A 24697-nucleotide genomic window follows, 5' to 3' on the forward strand; every position below is an offset into this window, starting at 1 on the left:
CCCTCAGCCCTCCTTAAAACCATCTTCATGGCCTAAATCCTAAATTCCTCTAAATTTCTATCGTTGTATGGGGGAGGGAGGAATAATTATTAATTGCGCATACAGAGAAGCTAAATGGGTAGAGAGAACAGAAATGAATGCAGTTTTGCAATTTAGCGACTGGTGACGCACTGGAGAACAATGCCTTCTCTGTCCAACACCAAGTGACCTCTGTCCTGTCATAAATCATTTTTCAGAAAAGTTGCATAGCAGTAAAAAAAAAAAAAAAACACCCCTAATTTTGTTCTTCACTTTGAAAATCATGAACTGCATTGGCAAGAATGCAGAATATCTGCTTTGGGGGGAACCGACAATGTAGAATCTCAAGTTATTGTGTTGTTGTTTTTTCTCATCTGGAAAATCTCCATTCATTTAGGAGAGGAATGTTGAGAAAGTCCACTTTTCACTAGGACACCGAAGGTTTCCAAACTTCTCCAGATGCATCCAAAAACGAGTGAGTCATCCAAAATGTCCTTCTCTTGCTAATTCAGCCCTTCAAACTTTGACCCACAGAGCAGAGCCACAAAAATAATTAGTGGTCTGGGGGTTGGAACTGTGGGATGAATTGCTAAAGGAACCAGGTATGTCTTTTTTTAAAAAAGAGAAGGACCAGGGGAGACATGATAGCAGTCTTCCAATATCTCAGGGGCTGCCCCAAAGAAGAGGGAGTCAAGCTATTCTCCAAAGCACCTGAGGGCAGGAGAAGAAGCAATGGGTGGAAATCAACCAAGGAGAGAAGCAACTTAGAACTAAGGAGGATTTTCCTGACTGTGAGAACAATTAACCAGTGGAACGGCTGGCCACCAGAAGTTGTAGATGCTACATCCCTGGAGGTTTTTAAGAAGAGATTTAACAGCCACTTGGCCAGAATAGTATAAGGCAGTGATGGTGCTACTCGTTCCCGACTCTAGGGGACGGTGCTCATCTCCATTTCAAAGCCGAAGAGCCAGCGCTGTCCGAAGACATCTCCGTGGTCATGTGGCCGGCATGACTCAACGCCAAAGGCACACGGAACGCTGTTCCCTTCCCACCAAAGGTGGTCCCTATTTTTCCCACTTGCATTTTTTACGTGCTTTCGAACTGCTAGATTGGCAGAAGCTGGGACAGGTATCGGGAGCTCACCCCGTTACACGGCACCAGGGATTCGAACCGCTGAACTGCCGACCTTTCGATCGACAAGCTCAGCGTCTTAGCCACCGAGCCACCGCGTCCCTTTCATATCATGAAATGTATCACGAAAACCACCTTCCAAATCCACGGAGGATCTGAAACCAACTATCTGAAGCAAAGCGAACCAGGATGAAACCGGATTAAAGGGACTGGATGGTTTTATTGGATTTGTTTCCTTTTTGTGTTTCAGGAGAGAAATAAACCAACCAACGTCCTCCGTTTAGAAATGCGGCGCTTTGCAAAAGCTAACCGGGGTTTCCCGCTGCTGCCGTGTGAATCTGACATTTAGCAAGTAGGAAAAAGGAGAAATTGGAGGACTTATAGAATCGTTCGTGCATTCCCTCTTAATGAAGTATTCACTTTACAGCGAACCAATTAGCACTGGCAGCTTGGCAAAAACCACAGAAGTGGTGGCAGATACCGAAGGATATTGCTGACACACAAATACACAACCAGACACACAACCACACTTAAGAATATCCTGCAAGTGAAGAAGTATCAGCCTCTATCCACCAAATTAACTTATTTATTTAATTTATTTAATATAATTTGTATGCCGCCCTATCTCCGTAGGACTCAACAAATAAAAACAAGCCCAATAAAACATAAAATACATAAACGTGCACACATAAAACACATAAATGTACAAATATATAATTTAAACATATATTAAAACCCATTAAAATAAGCAAAAATCTAACTACAGGAAGTCCTCGACTATACGACCACAATTGAGCCCAGAATCTCTGCTGCTAAGCGAGGCAGTGAATTTGGCCCCATTTTACAACCTTCCTTGCCACAGCTGTTAAGTGAATCACTGCAGTTAAGTTAGGGACATGGTTGTTACGTGAATCTGGCTTCCCCATTGAGTTTGCTTGTGAGAAGGTCGCAAAAGGGGATGCTGCAACGGTCGTTAAGTCGAAGACTACCTCTATTTTTGGGGGGATGGAAAGGAGTGGATGCTAATTGTCAAGAGGTGTCCTCCTGCGCCTGGGACAGGGTGGATTTGATTTAAATCAAGTTGATTTAAATCATGATTTAAATCAAGATTTAAACCATGATTTAAACCATGATTTAAATCACAATTTAAACCATGATTTAAATCACAATTTAAACCATGATTTAAATCACGATTTAAACCATGATTCAAATCACGTAAAAAGGCTTGATTTAAATCCACTTGATTTAAATAATCATCTCTGTTCCTCAGCGGCGCCTCCTCTGATCATCTGTTTAGCTCACCGACAGTCCCAATATTGCCGAATCTACAGCCTGATATGCTACCGAACTAAGCTCCATTTCGTGCTGAATAAAACTAAACTGTGAATGTATCTTAAATAGAAAACTATCTTTAGCTAGATTTTTTTTTACTCCAAAAGCATTTTATTAAAATAAATTTGATTAAAAATAAAAAATAAAAATCCAATTTAAATTTTTAAAATCTGATTTATTTATTTTTATTTTTTAAAAAAAAAAAATCATTGAGTTTTATCCCACCCTGGCCTGGGATCCATTGGGCAAAAATAACCAAAAAGCTCCCCATTTCATTCGATTAAAGCTTTGCTGGTTTTCACGTCAAGCCAAAAAAATCCCACAGCAAAACAAGTGGAGGAGAAATTCAATTTGGGAGGCTCAGCCAGGAAAGTCTGTTTTTCATTAAGGAGACACATGAGCAGAGTACGATCTTTCAAATGAGGCTGTGCCAAAGCTAAAAATCTCCTCCAGGATCCTCATAAATCAGGAAAAGGCAGTCTGGGGGCAGCCCAGCAACGTTAAGGGGGGGTGGACTTCAACTCCCAGAATTCCCCCACCCCACCCAGCATGCATGGATTTCATTGGGTGCTCTCTGAGCTGGGTTGTTTTCTTGCAGATGTCTCATAACCCAACTAGGTAACATCATCAGTGCCAGAAGGAAGTGGAGTTTGTTTTCTGTAAGGAAGCCACTTGTATATAAACAAAAAGCAAACCACACTCCCTTGCAGCACTGATGGTGTTACCTAGTTGGGTCGTGAAACGTCTACAAGTAAACAACCCAGCTTGGAGAACACCAAGGATCCCAGAGTCATCGTCCTCCTCCTCCTCTTCCCCTTCCACTTCTTCTTTCTTCTCCTTCTTTCTTCTTTCCATCCATCCTCCTCCTCCTCCTATATCATCCTTCTCTTCTTTCCCTTCTTTTCCCTCCTTCTTCTCCATTCTCTTCTCCTTCGCTTTCTTTGTATCCTTCTCCTCTTTTCTTTTTCTCCTCCTCCTGTTTTCTTTCCTCCACCTCCTTCTCATCTTCCTCTTTTTTTCTTCTTCCTCCTCCTCCTCTCTCATTCTTCCTCCTCTCCTCTTGCTCCTCCTCCTCTTCTCCCTCCTCCTTCTCCGTTCCATTCTTCCCTTTCTCTGACCTTGCTTCTCCTCTTCACTCTTTCTCTTCCTCCTCCTTCTACTTCTTTCTTCCACCTCTTTCTCTCTTCCTTTTTCTTCCTCCTCTCCTCTTGCTTCTCCTTCTCTTCTCCCTCCTTCTTCTCCATTCCCTTCTTCCCTTTCTCTGACCTTGCTTCTCCTCTTCACTCTTTCTCTTCCTCCTCCTTCTACTTCTACTTCTTTCCTCCATCTCGTCATCTTCTTTTCCTCCTCCTCCTCCTCCTCCTCCCCCCCCACACCCCACTCCCTTCTAGCACTGATATTTATCTAGTTGGGTAATGAAATTTCTGCAAGAAAACAGGCTCAGAGGGCACCAAAGACAGTTCTCCCGCTCTCCTCTCTCCTCTCCTTTACTCTCCTCTCCTCCTCCTCCTCCTCTCCACAAACCCCATCCCCTTCTAGCACTGATGATGTTCCCTAGTTGGGTTGCTAAACGTCTGCAAGAAAACCACCAAGCTCAGAGAACACCAAGGAGCCCTCAGTTCAACCCTGAGCTACAAATATTTATGGATTTCACTCCCAGAATCCCCCAACCAAGCTTGCATGGACTTCCACTCCCAGAATTCCCCAGCGTGCATGCAGGCTCCATTACTATCTATAACAAGACCTCACTGGTGTGCCTTTAAGAGTGCCTGAATAAAGTTAAAGAGAAAATAAATTGAACCAGGAACAAGGAGGCGGAAGTTTAATCTTTGTGGTTCTTATCTTGATCTATCAGCAATTATCTCCTTATTTCCCCTTCTTTTATATTATATTATATTTTAACATAACAGGGAGGGGCGGTTTGCACATCTCACCCAAGGCTCTAGCCCCTTACATGTTTGAGCAAATCTATACCCCAATAAGGGCCAGTAACTTAATCCCTAAAATTTAAAAACAAAATGCAAAACGCAAATGAAACCCAGATGCTTGGAAAATGGGACTCTTTTTCCACTACCAGACTGTATTTCAGCCAGGTTTTTTTTTCCTAAGCAGGAAATGATTTTTCTTTTGCTGTATTTGTTTATTCTGCGGGAGTCGCTCAAGTACAAATCTCTCGGGTCATGATGATAAGATTACATTTGTTTGAGACAAGCCGGGTTCTTCTGTCCTCCTTAGTCATATTGTTTTCTTGGCAATTACACGGACACAAAATGTGATTTTTTTTTCCTCTATTTTTTTTTTCTGAGATCAGCCAAAGTTGGTTACCTCAACTGGCTCTTAATCTACAGCTAGCCTTTATTGATAGTCAGTCAGTCAAGGAATATATATATTCCTACTTCTTCGTAGGATTTATGTGTGTTTTCCCTCTAGCCAGGTTTTTCCTACGTAACCAAGGTTTTTCTGCAGCCCTAGCTCAGTAGAATCACATCCACTCGAAGTCTCTCATCTGGCAGCAAGAACTTGCTGGCTGCCAGAAAGAAAAAAGCCCAGAATTGAGTGGATGTGATTCTACTGAGCTAGGGCTGCAGAAAAACCTTGGTTACGTAGGAAAAACCTGGCTAGAGGAAAACACACACACACACACATATATATAGGTCTTTGGTTATTCGGGTCTTCTCCCACGTAAAATTGGAAGTGTCTTGGCGACGTTTCGACGAAGTCTCATTCGTCATCTTCAGGTTGATGTTTTCGGCTTCGTGCTTCTAGAAGCAATGTGTGATTGCAGCTGTTTCTTCCTTTTAACTGCCAGTGGGGGTGGGGGCTTAAAAGGAAGAAACAGCTGCGATCACACATTGCTCCTAGAAGCACGAAGCCGAAAACACCAGCCTGAAGATGACGAATGAGACTTCGTCGAAACGTCGCCAAGACACTTCCAATTTTACGTGGGAGAAGACCCGAATAACCAAAGACCTACATACAAACACCCGTGAAAACCTGAGAATGAATATATATATATATATATATAAAATTTGTTTTCTTTTCGTAGGCCTTTATGTGTATTTCTCTTTAGCCAGGTTCTTCCTACGTAAACCAAGAATTTTATGCAGCCCTAGTTCAGTGAATTGTGGATTGTGATTTCACTGAACTAGGGCTGCATAAAAATCTTGGTTTACGTAGGAAGAACCTGGCTAAAGAGAAATACATATATTATATTATATATATAAAGAGAGAGAATGAGAGAGAGAATGAGAGAAAGAGAGAGAGAGAGAGAGAGAGAGAGAGAGAGAGAGAGAGACCAATTATTGATCTTCTTGGTTCAGATTATCAAAACCTTATAACTTATTTATGATTTCATTTTAATACCGTAAACGGCCCTGGGCGGCAAACAAATTTAATTAATGAATAACTGTCAGTGCTTTCCTCAAGTTATTTTGAAGAGGAAGTTACAAGGACAGGCAGCTTATCTGTCTCCTTGACTTTCCAAAGAGTTGTTTAGGGTCCCCTCCACTTGGTTGGAAGCAATCAATTGTGTTTGCTTACGGTCGGTCGGTCGGTCCCTCCCGCGTTGAGCTAATCCGTTTCACGGGTCATAAGCAACATTTGCTAAGTTGATTACATCCAAGTTAAGTCCACAAAATGAGCTGGATGTTTCCTTGATGTGGGTGAAGAAGGAGAGTGCAAAAATTGGCTTGAAACTCAACATCAAGAAAACTAAGATCGTGGCATCCGGCCCTCTCAATTCCTGGCAAATAGACGGGGAAGAAATGGAGGTAGTGACAGATTTTATTTTCCTGGGCTCCAAGATCGCCGCAGATGGGGACTGCAGCCAAGAAATTAAAAGGCGCTTGCTCCTGGGGAGGAAAGCAATGGCAAATCAAGACAGCGTACTAAAAAGCAGAGACATCGCCCTGCCAACAAAAGTGCGTATAGTCAAGGCGATGGTTTTCCCAGTTGCAATGGATGGCTGTGAAAGTTGGACCATAAGGAAGGCTGAGAAGGCCAAAGAATGGAGGCCTTTGAGCTCTGGTGCTGGAGAAGACTCCTGCGAGTCCCTTGGACTTGCAAGGCGATCCAACTGGTCGGTCCTAGAGGAGATCAACCCTGACTGCTCTCTAGAAGACCAGATCCTGAAGAGGAAACTCAAAATCCTTTGGCCACCTAATGAGAAGGAAGGACTCCCTGGAGAAGAGCCAAATGCTGGGAACGATGGAGGGCAAAAGAAGAAGGGGATGGAAGAGAACGAGGTGGCTGGATGGAGTCCCTGAAGCAGTCGGCGGGAGCTTAAATGGACTCCAGAGGATGGTAGAGGACAGGAAGGCCTGGAGGAACGTGGTCCATGAGGTCACAATGGATCAGACACAACTTCACAACTAATAACAACAACAACAACAGATAGATAGATAGATAGATAGATAGATAGATAGATAGATAGATAGATAGACCAAGTGACTCCTGTGAGTCCCTTGGACTTGCAAGGCGATCCAACTGGTCGGTCCTAGAGGAGATCAACCCTGACTGCTCTTTAAAAGGCCAGATCCTGAAGAGGAAACTCAAATCCTTTGGCCACCTGATGAGAAGGAAGGACTCCCTGGAGAAGAGCCCAATGCTGGGAACGATGGAGGGCAAAAGAAGAAGGGGACGGAAGAGAACGAGGTGGCTGGATGGAGTCACTGAAGCAGTCGGCGGGAGCTTCAATGGACTCCAGAGGATGGTAGAGACAGGGAGGCCTGGAGGAACGTTGTCCATGGGGTTGCGATGGGTCGGACATGACTTCGCAACTAACAACAACAACACTGGTCACTCCCTCATTCAGCTAACCGGTTTCACGGATCATAAATCGTAAGCAACATTTGCTAGGAGAAATGAAGGGAAAGTTGACTACACCCAAGTTAAGTCCACAAAGCGAGCTGGATGTTTTCCATTCAGGGGCCTCAAGGTAAACCTGGAAGCAGCCAGGTTTGAAGGCAACCCAACATTGCTGAAGAAAGCGCTGGGCCAAGCAGACTCACAAACTACCGGTAGTCCTCAACTTGCAACAGTTCATTTAGTGACCGTTCGAAGTGATGACGTCGCTGAAAAAAAGCGACTTGTGACCGTTTTTCACACTTACGACCAATGCAGCATCTTCGTGGTTGAATGCTTGGCAACTGACGTGTACTTAGGACGGTAGCAGTGTCCCCCTAACACGCGCTGCCCTTCTGCGACCTTCTGGACAAGCCAAGTCGATGGGGAAGCCAGATTCACTTAACAACTAAGTTATTAATTTAACAACTGCAACGATTCACTTAACAACTGTGTCAAGGAAAGTCGTAAAATGGGGCAAAACTCAGCCAAAAAAAATATTCTTTTCTATTTTTATTATTTTATTCTATGCTGAGATGGTAAGGCGCCTAGAGTCAACTGTGATAAATTTTGTAAATAAAATAAATACATTTGGGGCGCGAAGATGGTTCAGTGGCTCGTGCCACTTATTTTATGACCTTTTTGTGCCACGGTTGTTAAGCGAACCGCTGCAGTTCTTAAGTGAATCACGCAGTCGTTAACACAATCTGCTTGTCGGAAACTGACTGGGAAGGTCACAAATGGTGACCACATGACCTTAGGACCCCCTGCAATAAATAACTGCATGTTGCCAAGCAACCCAAAATTTGGTCACGTGGTCCTGGGGATGCTGCGCCGGTCGTAAGTGCGAGGACTGATCGTCCGTCATTTTTTTTCCAGCGCCGTTGTAACTGGGAACGGTCGCTAAACGAACGGTTGTAAGCCGAGGACTAAATGCAGTGTGTTTGCTTCAAAAAACCACACCCTATCCATAGTTTTCTACCAGTAAAATCTTTGCCAGTCTCTAAAGCAATGAGCTGAATCCATAAACAGCTTTAAATGCCATAAGAGGCCTTGTTTGGAATTCAGCCCAAATTGGAACGAGAGAAGAAAACTAATTTGAGGAAGCCAGACAGAATCATATTTTCTCCGCTTTCATTCCGCACTCGGGTTTTATTTTTATATATTTTTTACTTTACATTACTTTTTTTTCCCCAGAACTTCTGAATTAAAGCTATAAATTCTGGCTTTGGTAACTCTGCTAAAAAGTGTCAGTTTGCAAGGAGCTCCTTCTGGACTTGGTAGACTGGCAATAAGGAGCTTCCAAGAAGCTGATTCTGGATTTGGTAGCGCAGCTAAACTAAGGAGCTTCCAAGAAGCTCATTCTGGATTTTTTTTATTTTTTATTTATTTTTTATTTGATTTATATGCCGCCCTTCTCCGGAGACTCAGGGCGGCTTACAATGCGTTAAGCAATAGCCTTCATTCTTTTGTATATTTATACAAAGTCAGCTTATTGCCCCCACAAACTGGGTCCTCATTTCACCTACCTTAGAAAGGATGGAAGGCTGAGTCAACCTTGAGCCTTGGAGAGATTCGAACCAGCAGAAATTGCAGGCAGCTGTGTTAATAACAGGGTGCACTAAACCACTGTACTATCAAGGCTCAGCTAAAATAAGGAGCTTCCAAGAAGCTCATTCTGGATTTGGTAGTCCAGTTAAAATAAGGAGTTGCTAGAAGCTCATTCTGGATTTGGTAGCCCAGTTAAAATAAGGAGTTGCTAGAAGCTCAACTCACTTCCAAGAAGATCATTCTAGATTTGGTAAACCAGCTGAAATGAAGGGACTTCCAGGAAGCTCACTCTGCCCTTGGAAGCCACTTTATCATCACATTTCATCCGAGAACCTCCCTTGTTGTCTAATGGAGCCAGTTTACTCCTTACTGAACATAATGTAGAACTGCAATCTCTTAGAGACAACAGGTGCACTTTACTTCTAGTTGGAACTCAGAAAAAAAGGATTTGGCAACCGTTGGGAAAGGCAGCTGAATCTCTCCAGGGGATCGTTTCTAGCAATCGATTTTCTCTTTACAGTCTTTGGCTCCAGGTCCAACCGGATTTTCTGCATACCTGAGACAGTGAAGCTAAAGCAATCGTTGAAGAAGCAGCATTAAAACTCAACCTTGCTTTTGTCGTAGTAAGAAAGGATTTAAGAATAATAAGTCTTCCGCTGTGGATCTTTTTCTAAAATTGCTGGAGGAAACACAGCAATTTGAACCCACTTTTTTTCTTGATTAGATCTACCAGCTAGTGCAATGGACTTCAACTCCCAGAATTCCTCAGCACGGTTGACTTCAACTCCCAGAATTCCCCAGCATGGGTGGACTTCAACTCCCAGAATTCTCCAGTCAGCATGGGTGGACTTCAACTCCCAGAATTCCCCAGCCAGCTGCCAAGCCATAAACCATGATTCACAACCTGCATTACACTCTAAAGCAAATTGTAATTCAAAAGGTTAAAGCATTCTGTACTAACCAACTAATAATTTACTCCATACCTACATTGTTGTTGATTTTTAACTCAACAACAGAAGTCAGCAGTTGATTTTGTGGGCTAATTCAGTGTGAGTGGATTTTGACTGATTTTAAAAAGTGAAGCAGGGCTTCACTTTTACTATTTGGTTACTATTTGGACTGGAGACCACGAGGAGATCTCAGAGAGGCAGCTACAACAGGACAAGTAACAGAATAGAATAACAGAATTGGAAAGGACCTTGGAGGTCTTCTAGTCCAACCCTCTGCTTGAGCAGGAAACTCTACACCATTTCAGACAAATGGTTGTCCAACATCGTCTTTAAAACTTCCAGTGTTGGAGCATTCACAACTTCTGGTGGCAAGCAGTTCCACTGATTAATTGTTCTAACTGTCAGGAAATTTCTCCTTAGTTCTCGGTTGCTTCTCTCCTTGATGAGTTTCCATCCAAGCTGGAAAAAACATCCTGGCCAACGGAAACTAATTTTGCTAATTCTGAGAAGAAAAGCTGCCCAGATGGGTGCATGAAAGAAGTAATCAGGATCCAAGGTGGTTTAAAGGCAGCTTTACTTAGAATGCATCGTTGTTCCCTTCTTAGAAAAAAAAAGGAACAAGGTCAAACGTTTTAGTCAATCTGTTGCAAATTGTTAACAGTTCCTGGGCTGTTTTTTCCACTCGACCCTGAATTTCCTTGTTTGGGCTCTTCCAAGCTTCAAACTGCTCCCTGCAACTGGCAGCTTTCCATGTGTCAAACTCTTCCTAGCATCTGCTATGGAGACTCTCGAGATTGTTTGGAGGAAGACTGGAGTGTCTCAAAGCTGGAGATGGTTTTAATTTTGCTGATTTGATCCAAATTTCCTGCTCCTCTTCCCTCCCCTTCTCTCTTTGACTTCACCATGCATTCTTTTTTCCATTCTGGAAGTCTATTCAAACTTTTCTGTTTGGCAAATACAATAAGAGTAGATTCCTTCTTTTCTTCCCTCCCTCCCTTTTCCTTCCTCTCTTCTTATCCTTCTGTCCATCCACTCCTTGTTTCCTTCCCTTCCTTTCTTTCTTCCTTTACTTCCTTCCCTCTTCCCATCCATTCCTTCCTTCCTGTCCTTCCCCCACCCATCTATTCCTTCCTTCCTTTTCTCCCTCTCTTCCCTCCCTCCCTCCCTTCTTCCCATTCATTTCTTCCTTCCTGTCCTTTTCTCCATCCTGTCCTTCCTTCCTACTCCCTCTCTTCCTTCCTTCCTCCCTCCCTCCCTTATTCCCATCCTATTCCTTCCTTCCTTCCTTTTCTCCCTCCCTCCCTCCCTTCCTACTTCCCATCCAATTCCTTCCTTTCTGTCTTCTTCTCCATCCTTTCCTTCCTTCCTTTTCTCCCTCTTTTCCTACCCTCCCTCCCTTCTTCCCAATTCCTTCCTTCCTGTCCTTTTCTCTATCCTTTCCTTCCTATTCTTCCTCCCTCCCTCCCTTCCTTCCCTCCCTCCCTTCCTCCCATCCAATTCCTTCCTTCCTGTCCTCTTCATGCTTTCCTTCCTTTTCTCCCTCTTTTCCTTCCCTCCCTCCCTTCCTTCTTCCCATCCAATTCCTTCCTTCCTGTCTTCTTCTCCATCCTTTCCTTCCTTCCTTTTCTTCCTCTTTTCCTACCCTCCCTCCCTTCTTCCCAATTCCTTCCTTCCTGTCCTTTTCTCTATCCTTTCCTTCCTATTCTTCCTCCCTCCCTTCCTTCCTTCCCTCCCTCCCTTCCTCCCATCCAATTCCTTCCTTCCTGTCCTCTTCTTTATCCTTTCCTTCCTTTTCTCTCTCTTTTCCTTCCCTCCCTCCCTTCTTCCCATCCAATTCCTTCCTTCCTGTCTTCTTCTCCATCCTTTTCTCCCTCTTTTCCTACCCTCCCTCCCTCCCTTCTTCCCATCCAATTCCTTCCTTCCTGTCCTTTTCTCCATCCTTTCCTTCCTTCCTTTTCTCCCTCCCTCCCTTCCTTTCCTTTTCTCCGTCAATCCTTTCCTTCTTCCCCTCCCTCCTCCCTCCCTCCCTTTTTCTCTCTATCTGCCTACAAAATGTTTTTCATTTGCTAGAATTTCATACCAAGCCATCCTGGGAAATGAAACCTTGCCTCAGGCCTCAGACATTCAATATTTAAAATATAAAAAGGTTTGGAACAGAGTAGCATCTGTTGAGCATCTGGAGAGCCGCCTCTGGAGTAACAGTGGCAAGTCGCTCCGTATTTATTTGTCTGCCAAGCCAATTTCCCTGCTGGCATCCATCACCATTCATTAACCACACAGTGCCTCACAATCACAGCCAACGATTGTGGGCTCTAATGAGGTTGTGGAATTTGATATGTGAAGGCGGAGAAGCAACACAAAAATCCGAAATCTCTCTCTATACAGCCTTCCTTCTGAACTCCTTCCCGTTTTTTTCTTCCCCACTACGGGTAGTCCTCAACTTACGATCACAAGGGAGCCCAACATTTCCGTGGTTAAGTGTGACGTCCGTTAAGTGTGTTTCGTCCCACTTTGCGACCTTTCTGGCCACGTTCGCTAAATGAATCACTGCCGTTGATAAGCAAGTAACCTGGTTGTTAAAGTGAATCTGGCTTCCCCCATTTGACAGGAGGTCGCAGAAGTGGATCGCGTGACCTCGGGACACTGCGACCGTCATAAATATGAGCCAAGAATTTTGATCATGTGACCACGGGGATGCCGAAACAGTCATTAAGTGTGAATAACAGTCACAAGTCTTTTTTTTTCCAGTGCCGTTGTAACTTTGAAACGGTCACTAAATGAGCTGTTGTAAGTCGAGGAGTTCCTGCATTTCTTTTGGACAGCTAAGGAGGTGCAAAATTATCTTGTAAAATCATCATCAAGACCCTTTCTCATTGTCATTCTACTTAGGGATGGGTTGTTTTCTGGATTCCCAAGAGAGTATCTGATAGGAAGGAGGGGAGGTGGAAGGGAAGGAAATATTACATTTTTATTTATTTATTAAATAAGATCTTCTAGTCCAACCCTCTGCTCAAGCAGGAGTCCCTATGCCATTCCAGACAAATGATTGCCCAGTCTTTTCCTTAAATCCTCCAGTGATGGAGCACCCACAATTTCTGGTGGCAAGCTGTTCCGCTGGTTAATTGTTCTCACTGTCAGTAAGTTACTCCTTAGTTCCAGGTTGCTTCTCTCCTTGATTAGTTTCCATCCGTTGCTTCTTGTCCTGCCTTCTGGTGCTTTGGAGAATAGCTTGAGCCCCTCTTTTTTGTGGCAGCCCCTCAACTATTGGAAGATGCTATCGTTTCACCCGATATCCTTCTTTTCATTAAAATAGACATTCCCAGTTCCTGCAACCGTTCTTCTTTTTTTCTTTGAGTTTTAATTGGGTTTTAACAATTAAACAATTCTTATTCAATTCTTATGCATGCCTGTGACCATTTACATATCATCACACTAATGTTCTCCTATACTCTATATAACTTTACAAAATCCACTGTTATTTCCCTTTTTTTCCTATCTTCAATTATACCATTTCTCCCATATTACGTAAAAGTCTGAATCCGTTCTTCATATGTTAAGAACAAGAATATAAAAAACACTAATAATAGTTAAAATATTTTTTTAAATGATTACAATAACTGTAATGATTTATATTGTTAAAATATATCCATCTAAGCAAAAAGGAAGAGAAAAATGGAATGATATTTGGTTAGGATCTAAGGTTTAAGTAATGGGTTTTTGGGACGATGGCATAGTTAAGTTGATAGAATTTAGAGAAATAACCGAGTAAAATATTAAGTTGTGTCAATTGGAAGTTAAGCATTGTTAGTGATTTGTACTAATTTGTGACCAGATCAATGCTTCGTTTTGGAAAAGATGTGTTTTATGTTTGTGTTTTAAAAAAATAAAAACTTTTTTCCAAAAAAAAAAAAAGAATATAAAAACACTAAAAACGTGATAATAGCAGGAACAATAAACAAACAAGAGAAAACCTTTCTCAGTTCCAATGATGCATTAAACTCCTTAAATTAAAACTGACATCAAACCACGGTCTGTTCATGGGGGACTTTCTGTTCCCCCACGTTCTCCAACAAAAAACAGACAAGGCCTGTTTTGTTCTCTCTCTCTGAAATTCAAATGATTTTTGTCTGGAGGGTGCAGCTGAGATAAATGACATTTCTCTTTGCAGATGGACAATTGCATCATTTTTTGGAAACAGAAATGCTGTGTAATTCAAAGGCTGGGAGATTCCCAAAAAGATCAGAACAGCAGGATCCATGGTAAGAGGAGATCTAGTTCTCCCATGAAGCTTGAAAAATAACCTGCATCTGGGAATGGTCTTCTATTACAGGGAATCCTCGATTTACGATGACTCATTTAGTGACTGTTTAAAGCTACAACAGCATGGAAGAGACTTACAAACATTCTTCCCATTTACGACTGTTGCAGCTTCCCCATGGTCATATGTGATCAAAATTTGGATGCTTGGCAACTGACTCATATTTATGACGGTGGCAGTGTTCTGGGGTCATGTGATCAAATGGGGGAAGCCAGATTCACTTAACAATCAGGTTACTCGCTTATCAAAGGCAGTGATTCATTTAACGAATGTGGCCAGGAAGGTCGTAAAATGGGACGAAACACACTTAACTGATGGCACACTTTTGTGACCTTCCAACAAGCAAAGTCACTTAATCATTTGTGTTACTGACTTTTAACAACTGCAGTGACTCCCTTAACAATTTTGGCAAGGAATGGGGCAAAATTCACTTAATTTAGGAGCCTGAGTGGCGTAGGAGGCTAATGCCTCCTACTAAGGCAGCATTTAACATCCAGCTGCCTGCAATTACTGCGAGTTCAATTCTCACCAGGCTCAAGGTCGACTCAGCCTTCCGTCCTTTCTAAAGTGGGTAAAATGAGGACCCGGTTTGTGGGGACAATAAGCTGACTTTGTATAAAATATGCAAAAGTATGACGGCTATTGCTTAACGCATTGTAAGCCGCCCTGAGTCTCCGGAGAAGGGCGGCCTATAAAAATAATTTTTTTAAAAAAAAACTTGCTTAGCAACAGAAATTTTGGCCTCTACTGTGGTCATTAAATTGAGGATTACCTGAATAGCTATGCAGAAAATTTCTGTAGTTGTTGACTTACAACCACTCGTTTAGTGACCGTTCAAAGTTACTATGAGACTGAAAATGTTACTGACAACTGTTCCTGGCGCTTACAATTGATGTACCATCCCCAGGGTCACAGGATCAAAATTTGGGTCGCTTGGCAACTGGCATGGTTTTTACAATGGGTGTAGTGTCCTGGGATCAGGTGATCACTATTGGCGACCTTCCAAACAGATCATGAACAAGCTAAGAAGGAAACCAAAAGACCAGAACACGTCCTCTCTAGCAGCCAACGCCCAGAGAAGCAGGGATTAACACCAGACAAACAATCAAGCAGAAAACAACCAAGAAGAAAACCACACCCCTGCCAACACGGGCAGGACAAGCTGCTAGGTATAAACAGGGAGCAAACCACACATTCACCAGCATTGATGCTGTTACCTAGCTGGGTCATGAAACAACTGCAGGAAAACAACCAAGCTCAGAGAGACCACGGTGTTGTGTCTCCGTTGCCTAAGCCTGGGCTATCGACAGATGCAGACTCTGAGAGTAAGGGAGAGGAGTTGGCAAGGCCTCCCTCTCCAGGACCCTCCTCTCTGGCAATGCCTCTGGAGGACACCGAAGGCCAAGAGATAGGCCCAGAGCCAAGCATGTCCCTGCAGCCACAGGTGGACAGCGACGAAGGAGATAAGTGCTGACTGGACCCTCGGCAGAGGCGCAGGGAGAAGCGTGCGCAGCAGAGGGGAAGGCGTGCCAGAGATTAGCTGAGTCACTGGACCACACCCCACAGGGTATAAATGTGGGTGTGGTGGCCAGTTCAGTTTGTGACGAGCAAAAACTAGAAATAATCCATGATCTCTGCGTTACTGGACTTCTGCCTGCCTTGTCGGACTGCATTTGAACTAATCCCTGTATTGCGGAAACTTTGCCTGCTTTATCGGAATGCTGGCAGTCTAATCTTTGTTTTGTGTGAGTAAAGTCTGAATTGGCAGCTAGCCACTGGGTTGCTGCCAGCTTTATCTTCAAAGAGTTTTGTCATGTGGCTTATTAACTCCAGGCCGTCTGTGGGGGTGCGTGTGTGGGACGGGCACAGAACACACGGACCCCATAGTCTTCTTCCTCCTCTCTATAAACCCTTCTCCCTTCTATCACTGATGGGTGTTGCCTGGTCAGGTAATGAAGCTCAGAGAGCGCCACGGAGCCCACTGTTCACTTCCTCCTCTCTACAAACCCCTCTCCCTCCTAACACTGATGATGTTACCTAGTTGGGTCATGAAATGTCTGCAAGAGAACACCAAGGACCCCACAGTTCAACCCTGAGCTACAAATATTCTCTTCTATTGATTATGATCAAGCCCCTTTGATTAGGTAATCAGAAATAAGAAGAGAGGGAGAGAAAGAAGATAAGTTTAAATGTCTCAGTGGTACTATCCCATCAAGCATGGTAGAACTTTCAAATTCATCTCTGAATACGGAGAACCCCAATAAATTTCAGGACCTGTCTTCCCACTTGGCCTTACTTTGGGTCGCTTCCATTGGATCCCCTGAATCCGAGACTTGTAGAAGAGCGAGTCATCGTTGGCTGGAAAGAGCGGATCTTCAAACAAGATTTTCTTCCTCTGACAGTCCTTCTTCAAAGTTGAGTAGCGCTGGTTTTCATATGGCTTCACTGATGAGAACATTCTTCCCGGTCACCCCTAGAAGGACAGAAGGCAAAACCTCAACAAGAAGACTCACAGGCAACAGACAAAAAACCCTGATCCAACCTTGGACGCTGCACTCCAAGCATGTCCAGAAGGTTGGAGAAGATTCTAGCCAACCATGACGAATTAAGACAATTAATTAAGACGATTAAGTTAAGACGATTTTGGACACCAAACTAGAGTTATAATTTCTTGATAGTGAGAAAAATTTATCAAGAGGACTTCTAGGACCTCTAGAAGTTGTGGGTGCTCCAACACTGGAGGTTTTTAAGAAGAGATTGGACAGCCATTTATCTGTGTTAGAAATTCTGTATTTGGCCTACAGAACAAACACTGCACTGTCAACATGTGCTTTTCTGCTTAACTGCGAGAAGGAAAGCATATGTGAACTGTGCACTGTTCGTGCAGAATTTCTAACAGCTTATGGGCCCAGTCATAGCCGGCTACAGCAAATAAGTGCATGATACAGAAAGAGAACTAAGACTGCAACAGAATAAAAGAAAATGGCCAGTAACACAGCTACAACAAAGCTTTCATTTGCAAAACTAACAGTCTGAAATGGCTTCAGCAGGGGGTTGGACTAGAAGACCTCCAAGGTTCCTTCCAACTCTGTTATTCATGTAAAATTTGTATTGCTAGGCAAGCCAGAAGTTCACGGATCTGGCCATGATGCCCACAAATGCTAGGATGACAACTGGAGGAACCAGCTTGGAGAAGATTGATTTAAAACAGGAAGATTTTTGGCTGCCAGAGTTGGCCTCTGGTCAGCGATGACTTCAAATGATGATCTCCACTGAGCAAACATCTGGGAGGATAGAATTATCAGAACAGCTCCATCAGTGGTGGGTTGCGCTCAGTTCGGACTGGTTCTATAGAACCGGTAGTAAAACTGGTGGGAGGCTCCGCCCACCGACCCCGACGTCATCAGCAAGCTTCTGTGCATGCACAGAAGTGCGCGAGCGAGCGAATCGGTAGTAAAGGTAAGCAGAACCCACCCCTGAGCTCCATATAACCAATTTTGTTGTGTACATGATGTACAGTGACAATAAGGGCTTTGAACTTTATATGCTGGCAAAATAAAATCATTAATTCTTACTTCCAGGGACCAATGCCAGCTTCTTAACCACCAATTCCTCCCTCCTGTTAAACCGCAAATAGTTTCCTCATTCTTTCATTCATGTATGCTTTGATATTCTCACAGCAGCTAAGCAAACTAAGCTAGAGCCAACACCTGTAGCACACAAATCAACTAAAGCCTTCCCAAACATGAGCCAGGACTGTGCAGCAGCTGCCAAAAAAGCCAACACAGTTCTGGGCTGCATAAATAGAGGGATAAAATCAAGATCACATGAAGTATTAATACCACTTTATAATGCCTTGGTAAGGCCACACTTGGAATCCTGCATCCAATTTTGGTCGCCACGATGTAAAAAAGAGTGCAGAGAAGAGCAACAAAGATGATTAGGGGATAAAACATACAAAGAATGGTTGCAGGAATTGGGTATGTCTACCTTAATGAAAAGAAGGACTGGGGTGACATGATAGCAGTGTTCCAATATCTCAGGGGTTGCCACAAAGAAGAGGGAGTCAAACTATTCTTCAAAGCACCTGAGGGTAGATCAAGAAGCTATGGGTGGAAACTAATCATGGAAAGAAGCAACCTGGAACTAAGGAGAAATTTCCTGACAGTTAGAACAATTAATCAGTGGAAAATTTTGAAAAGTGAGATTATAAAAGCCCAGTCTAGCACAATACCAATGAAGAAGAAAAATAACAGCTCTCAAAAGAAACCAGCATGGCTGCATAAAGAACTCTCTGACAAATTGAAAGACAAGAAGGACAAGTATAAAAAGTGGAAAGAGGGGCAAATAACGAAGGCAGAATATCAGAAACACAGCTACAACAAAGCTTTCATTTGCAAAACTAACAGTCTGAAATGGCTTCAGTAGGGGATTGGATGAGAAGACCTCCAAGGTTCCTTCCAACCATCTCATCTCATCTCATCTCATCTCATCTCATCTCATCTCATCTCATCTCATCTCATCTCATCTCATCTCATCTCTTCTCTTCTCTTCTCTTCTCTTCTCTCTTCCCTTCCCTTCCCTTCCCTTCTGACTACCTCTGCATGATTAATTTTGTTCTATGCCTGCAGCCATGATGCTCTTTCCCAGTAACCTAATTTAGGAGAAAGGAACAAAACAATATTAGAAGACATAAGAGCTGCTTTTCTAAAAGTTGGAATCAGCAATGTTTCCTGATTCAACAAAGGGCATTAGTGATTCCTAATCGCTTCTTCCCCATCCTGGATGAAATCCAGCAATCTCAATTGTTGGCCGACAGAATGTCCCTTTCAAGGAAGAAAAAAACCCATTTCTTGCTTGGACCTCCTTCGTAGCGGAATCACAACAAGACAAAACCACAAAGGAAAAAGAAGATGAAACAGATAAGTTTTAACAGATACATGCTATGTCTAATAATCTAATGAAAAGGACTAGGGGAGACATGATAGCAGTCTTCCAATATTTGAGGGGCTGCCACAAAGAAGAGGGAGTCAAGCTATTCTCCAAAGCACCTGAAGGCAGGACAAGAAGCAACGGGTGGAAACTAATCAAGGAGAGAAGCAACCTAGAACTAAGGAGAAATTTCCAGACAGTGAGAACAATTAACCAGTGGAACTACTTGCTACCAGAAGTTGTGAGTGCTCCAATACTGGAGGCTCTTAAAAAGAGACTGGATAGCCATTTCTCTGAAATGATGTAGGGTTTCTTTTATGAGAAGGGGTTAGACTACAGGACCTCCAAGGTCCCTTCCCACTCTTGATATATGTTCTTTACAGAAAGCACAGAACATTTATTTGATTGACCGCCATTGGGTGGCAAAGATTTGCCCACCTATATGGATAATTTGAAAAGAGTACTGGGCAAATTCAGGGAATTTGCAGATTGCCATCATTTTTTAGGATTGAATCAGCTCTTTCGCGATTTAATTCTCTTCCTTTTCCCTTGATTTAATTAATTAGGCTGCTTGGATCTAAGCCAAAGGTTTCCTGATAGATTACTTTTTCCCAGCAGGAAATGGCTTCACAAGGACACGTAAAACTTTCTCCACCCCTCAGTGAGATCATTAACAACTGGCAGTGATTGGTTTAACATCTGTGGCAAAAAAAGAATTGTAAAACTGGGCACAACTCACTTAACAACTGTCTTGCTTAGCAACAGAAATTTTGGGCTGAATTATGCTTTGCTAAGCGACCGGTCGTTAAGTCGAGAACTACCTGTACTGTTTATTCAGTTAATGACCAGCAATATTTTTTTTTTAAATTGCAACAAAAAAAGTAATGGAACAGAGGAAATAAAACAAGATGTAACAAAAATAAAGTAACAAAATGTAACATGTGTTACTATAATGTTATTAATAGAAAAAATGGAATTGGAAGGTAGTGTTAATTCCCTGTGCCCGTGTAAATTTAAAATATTACATTATGAAGTAAAAATACATATTACCTAAAACAAGGTAGCTAAGCACATATTAAGCGCGAAGAGATGAACAGAACAGAAGCAATTATTCCTGGGCTTTATTTTCAATGCAGCTACAAAGAATTTTGTCTCCTGTGCAAGCGATAAAAGGATTTGCAATCTTCTAGAAGACCGTTCACTCCTGACATGGTCTGTGCTGCCAGGAAATTTACATATTGGGGGCAAAATAGAAGCAGACCCCATATCCTTGTAAAATTGGACAACCTAAATAATACATGCAAAATGTATGTTAATCTCCTTGTCAGCAGCTGCGCAGACACTCTCAGCTAAATGGATTTTTTTTTGGACTCTCATTATCTACTTGCAGATGGTTAAAAAAAAGTTGGCTGCAGGCCCTTGCAAAAATTGCTAGGTAATTATAATTGGGGCATTATTCATTGTTAATTGCCTACGTTAACTTTTAAAAGTAACATTAATTAAAACGTTGCAGGGGTGAGTTAAGTTTGCCCTGGCACCATCCATTTCTAAGTGGTCAATGGTCCACCTTTCTAACTCTCGGTGGGTTTCAAATCCAAATTTTTTTACTACCGGTTCTTTGGGCGTGGCTTGGTGGGCAAGGTGTGGCTTGGTGGGCGTGGCAGGGGAAGGATACTGCAAAATCCCCATTCCCTCCCCACTCCTGGGGGAAGGATATTGCAAAATCTCCATTCCCACCCCATTCTGGGGCCAGCCAGAGGTGGTATTTGCCGGTTCTCTGAACTACTCAAAATTTCCGCTACTGGTTCTCCAGAACCTGTCAGAACCTGCTGGATTTCACCCCTGCTCTCTACCCCCCCCCACTCCAAAAATGTGCACCCTGCAACAATGAACAATAGATGTGGTGGCCCATTTCTTCACTCTATTGCTTCCTAGAGCAGAGTTAAGACGTGTGGTTAAGATGTGCGGACTTCAACTCCCACAATACCCCAGCCAGCCATCAGATTGGTCATGTGACCAGTCTGTCTTACAACTATTAAAACATACATGCAGTCCTTGGACTTACGACCACAATTGAGCCCAACATTACTGTTGCTAAGCAAAATGTTTGTTAAATTAATTTTGCCCCATTTTACAACCTTTCTTGCCATGGTTGTTAAGCGAATCACTGCACTTGTTAAGTTAGTAACACGGTTGTTAAGTGAATCTGGCTTCCCCATTGACTTTCCTTGTCCGGAGGTTGCAAAAGGACACTGCAACCGTCATAAATATGAACCAGTTGCAAAGCGGCCAAATTTTGATCACATGACCATGGGGATGCTGCAATGGACATAAGTGTGAAAAATGGTTGTCTTTTTTTTCCCCAGCGTCGTTAACTTTGACTGGTCACTAAATGAACTGTTGTTAAGTTGAAGACTTCCTGTACACCATAATGGGCAGGTTCCATTGTGGTTATATTATATGCCCAGGACACTCTGTAGAGAGGTAGTTCTTAACTTACGACCATTTCCTTAGCGATTGTTCGAAGTTACAGCAGCACCGAAAAAAGGGACTTACGACTTATCCTCACACTTACAACCATTACAAGCACGTGATCATAATTTGGGCGTCTGGAAACCGACATGCATGTACAGTGGTTGCAGAGCTATGCGAGGCCATTTGCAACCTTCTATTCTGATCCCGCTCCCTAAACACGACAAACCCCTCTGAAACGAACTCAATTATTCCTTTATTAGGAGCGCCAGCACCCCTGGCAAAATGTTTCTCTCTCACCGCAGGCTAACAAGTCCGTCCGGCAGGGAGATGAATAGTTGTCTGCCACATTTACTCGTCTCCGGCCCCTGCCTTTTATCCCCAGAGTTAGGGTGGGGCTTTGCTAGCAGCGGTGGCCTTCCGTACCAAGGACCGGCCCATAGATTTCCACTGCTCTCCTCTCCTCTGCTTTCTGTGCATCCATGCGTCAGGCACTGGACCCAGCTGTTCCTCCTCTTCCTCATCAGCCACCTCCAGACCTGGGGGCTGTTGACTCTCCATCGGAGGGCTGACGGACGGCCTAGGCTCCACTTTTTGTCTCTCTCTCTCTCTGTGACTGCTCCATTCCCTCTTCCTCCTCGGAGCTCTCAGGTTGCCCTGATGCTGATCCTGACTCCCATGTCCACTCCGCTTCCTCCTCTGATTTGGCTGCTGGGGAGGCCGGTGGCCGACAGACCACAGTCACCTTCCCAGCTGACTTCCAACAAGCAGAATCATTGGCAAAAATCAGATTTACTTAACAACCCGATGACTGATTTAACAAGTGAGCTATTTGCTTAACTGTGGCAAAAAGAGGTTGTAAAATCTGGCCTTTCGTTCACTTAACAACCGCACTGCTCAGCCATGGAAATTCTGTTCCCAACTCTGGTTGTAAAATGAGGACTATCTGCGACCCAGCTCTCCTTCTGCAGTACCTACATTTGCATTGTTGATTTTTGCGATGATGGTTAGCATCTTTTCCCTGCACCACACCCAGAGTCTCTTTGGAACAGGGTGGACATTAAACACTGTAAAATAAATGCAATAAGCACTAAAAAAATAAAATAGTTTTGTCTGCAAATCCCTCTCGCTCTACCGGTTTCTGAAACGGTGGGGCTCTTTTGCTTCTTTCTAATCCAACAGTTTTATCAAAATACTTTGCTGAAATAATGTTGCTCCAGCAGCAGAAGAAAAAATCTCCCGAGTCACGATGATAAGAGAGAAATCTGAACTTTGCAATGTATTGATTTACATCTTATAACATAATAAAACACTGACTTGGTCGGAAAAAACTGTAGAGAGAAGATAATTCTCCTGTATCTCACACTATGGAATACGGGTAGTCTTTGACCTGCAACCACAATTTCCATCGCTAAGCAAGACGGTCGTTAAGTGAGTTGCGCCTGATTTTAGGACCTTTTGGCCAGTGTTGTTGTTAAGCAAATCATTTGCAGTTCTTAAATGAAGCACAAAGTCGTTAAGTGAATCCGGCTTCCCCTTACTATGGCTTTGCCTGTCGGAAAGTCGCAAAAGGGGATCACTCAACACTTGCAACAGTCATAAATCCGTGTCGAATTTTGATCTTGTGATTGTGGGGATGCCGCGACAGTCCCAAGTGTGACAAAACGGTCACAAGTGTGACAGTCCCAAGTGTGAAAAAGGGTCATAAGTCACTTTTAACAATGCCATTGTCACTTTGAACGGTCGCTAAATGAACGGTTGTAAGTGGAGGACTACAGGTGTCCTCGACGTACAACCACAATCGAGCCCAACATTTCTGTTGTGAAGCGAGACACTCATTATGTGAGTTTTGTTCCATTTTATGACCTTTCTTGCCACAGTTGTTAAGTGAATCGCTGGTCAGGTGGTCGCAAAAAAGGGATCTCATGACCTTGGGACACAGCAATGCAATGGCCATAAATATGAGTCACTTGTCAAGCGTCTGAATGTGGATCATGTGATCACGAGGATGCTACACATGTTAACTGTGTGTAACTACATGTACATTTCACATGTAACTGTGAAAAATGGTCATGTTCCTTTTTTTTCAGCGCCACTGTCACTTTGAACTGTCACTAAATGGAACAGTTGTAAATTGAGGACTACATGTGTAAAATGTAAACACATGTCAATAAAGGCGAGGCACACGGATGTGTCTCCTTCTCCCTAAAAAAGGATGAGGTTCCTCCCCGATACTTTGCAAAGCTTTGCAAATAATAAAACAATGAATCAAACAATTCTAGAGAAACTCTTTTGGCAGAAAAAAAACCGCACACACACAAAGGTGTGTCAGGGCAGATCCGGGTAAACGAAAAGCCTCCACTGAACAAACTGTCATCGGTTTTCAACCACAAGGAAACAATAGCTGGGCTAAAAAAGCTTCTAGTCCTCATGATCTCCAGATTTTTAAAAACGCTCCTGAGGAAAAAGCAGCAAGGCAGCGGTTTGACTCTGGGGTCAATTTGCACATCATACAAGGCCAAAAGATGGTTTGCTTGGTTTCAATATTAATGGATGAATCAGGTTAACTGGGGTTTGAATAACTGTTAAAGATATTTAATTTAATAGTTGGAAGAGTAAAGTGTATAATGGGCCAGAACACACAAGTTGTAGTTGATTGATGGGGGAGGGCCGGCTCCTGCATGAGGCAATCTACGTTCTGATTGGTTGAACGGTCTAAAGGGGGAGGTTCCCTTTTTTCCCGCCTTTTTCTTCCGTGCGCTCTGTATGCTGTTCTGTGATTTACCTCACAATGTAGTGATCTCCCTGATTATCTTGTTTGATGCAAAATATAAATGTAAAAATACATTTATTTATATAAAAACACAAGTTTGTGTCGTTCGCTGCACAAGTCCCTGACAGTAACCACGGGGAGCTGAGCAAACCAGAAAGAATACACAATATCAAGAGTTTGGAAGGGACCTTAGAGGTCCTCTAGTCTGACCCCCTGCTCAAGCAGGAGACTCTATAGCACCATCCCCGTCAAATGATGGAGGATCCACAACTTCTGAAGGCAACTCGTTCCACTGATTTAATTGTTCTCATTGTCAGGAAATTTTTAGCAAAACACATCAGTCTGGTCCCATTTTAGCTGCTGCATTCACACAACACC

At 43.1% G+C, this 24697-nt stretch overlaps 1 protein-coding gene across 4 annotated transcripts in view; it reads right to left on the minus strand.

Moving 5' to 3' along the window:
- Positions 1–24697, minus strand: part of CAPN5 (calpain 5) — an 84132-nt gene that overhangs the window by 46060 nt on the left and 13375 nt on the right. For 3 of the 4 annotated variants that reach the window (XM_087895749.1, XM_087895748.1, XM_087895746.1), the window contains exon 2: positions 16439–16615. In XM_087895749.1, coding sequence (XP_087751875.1) covers positions 16439–16600 — 162 coding nt within the window. In that variant the 5' untranslated portion in view covers positions 16601–16615. Of the gene's footprint in view, positions 1–16438; positions 16616–18740; positions 18843–24697 lie in introns of those variants that run through there. The other variant, XM_087895747.1, reaches the window with a different exon arrangement.

Source organism: Pantherophis guttatus, chromosome 5 (assembly GCF_059756535.1).
Source record: "Pantherophis guttatus breed Tessera chromosome 5, ASM5975653v1, whole genome shotgun sequence".
In the NCBI taxonomy this organism is placed as follows: domain Eukaryota; kingdom Metazoa; phylum Chordata; class Lepidosauria; order Squamata; family Colubridae; genus Pantherophis; species Pantherophis guttatus.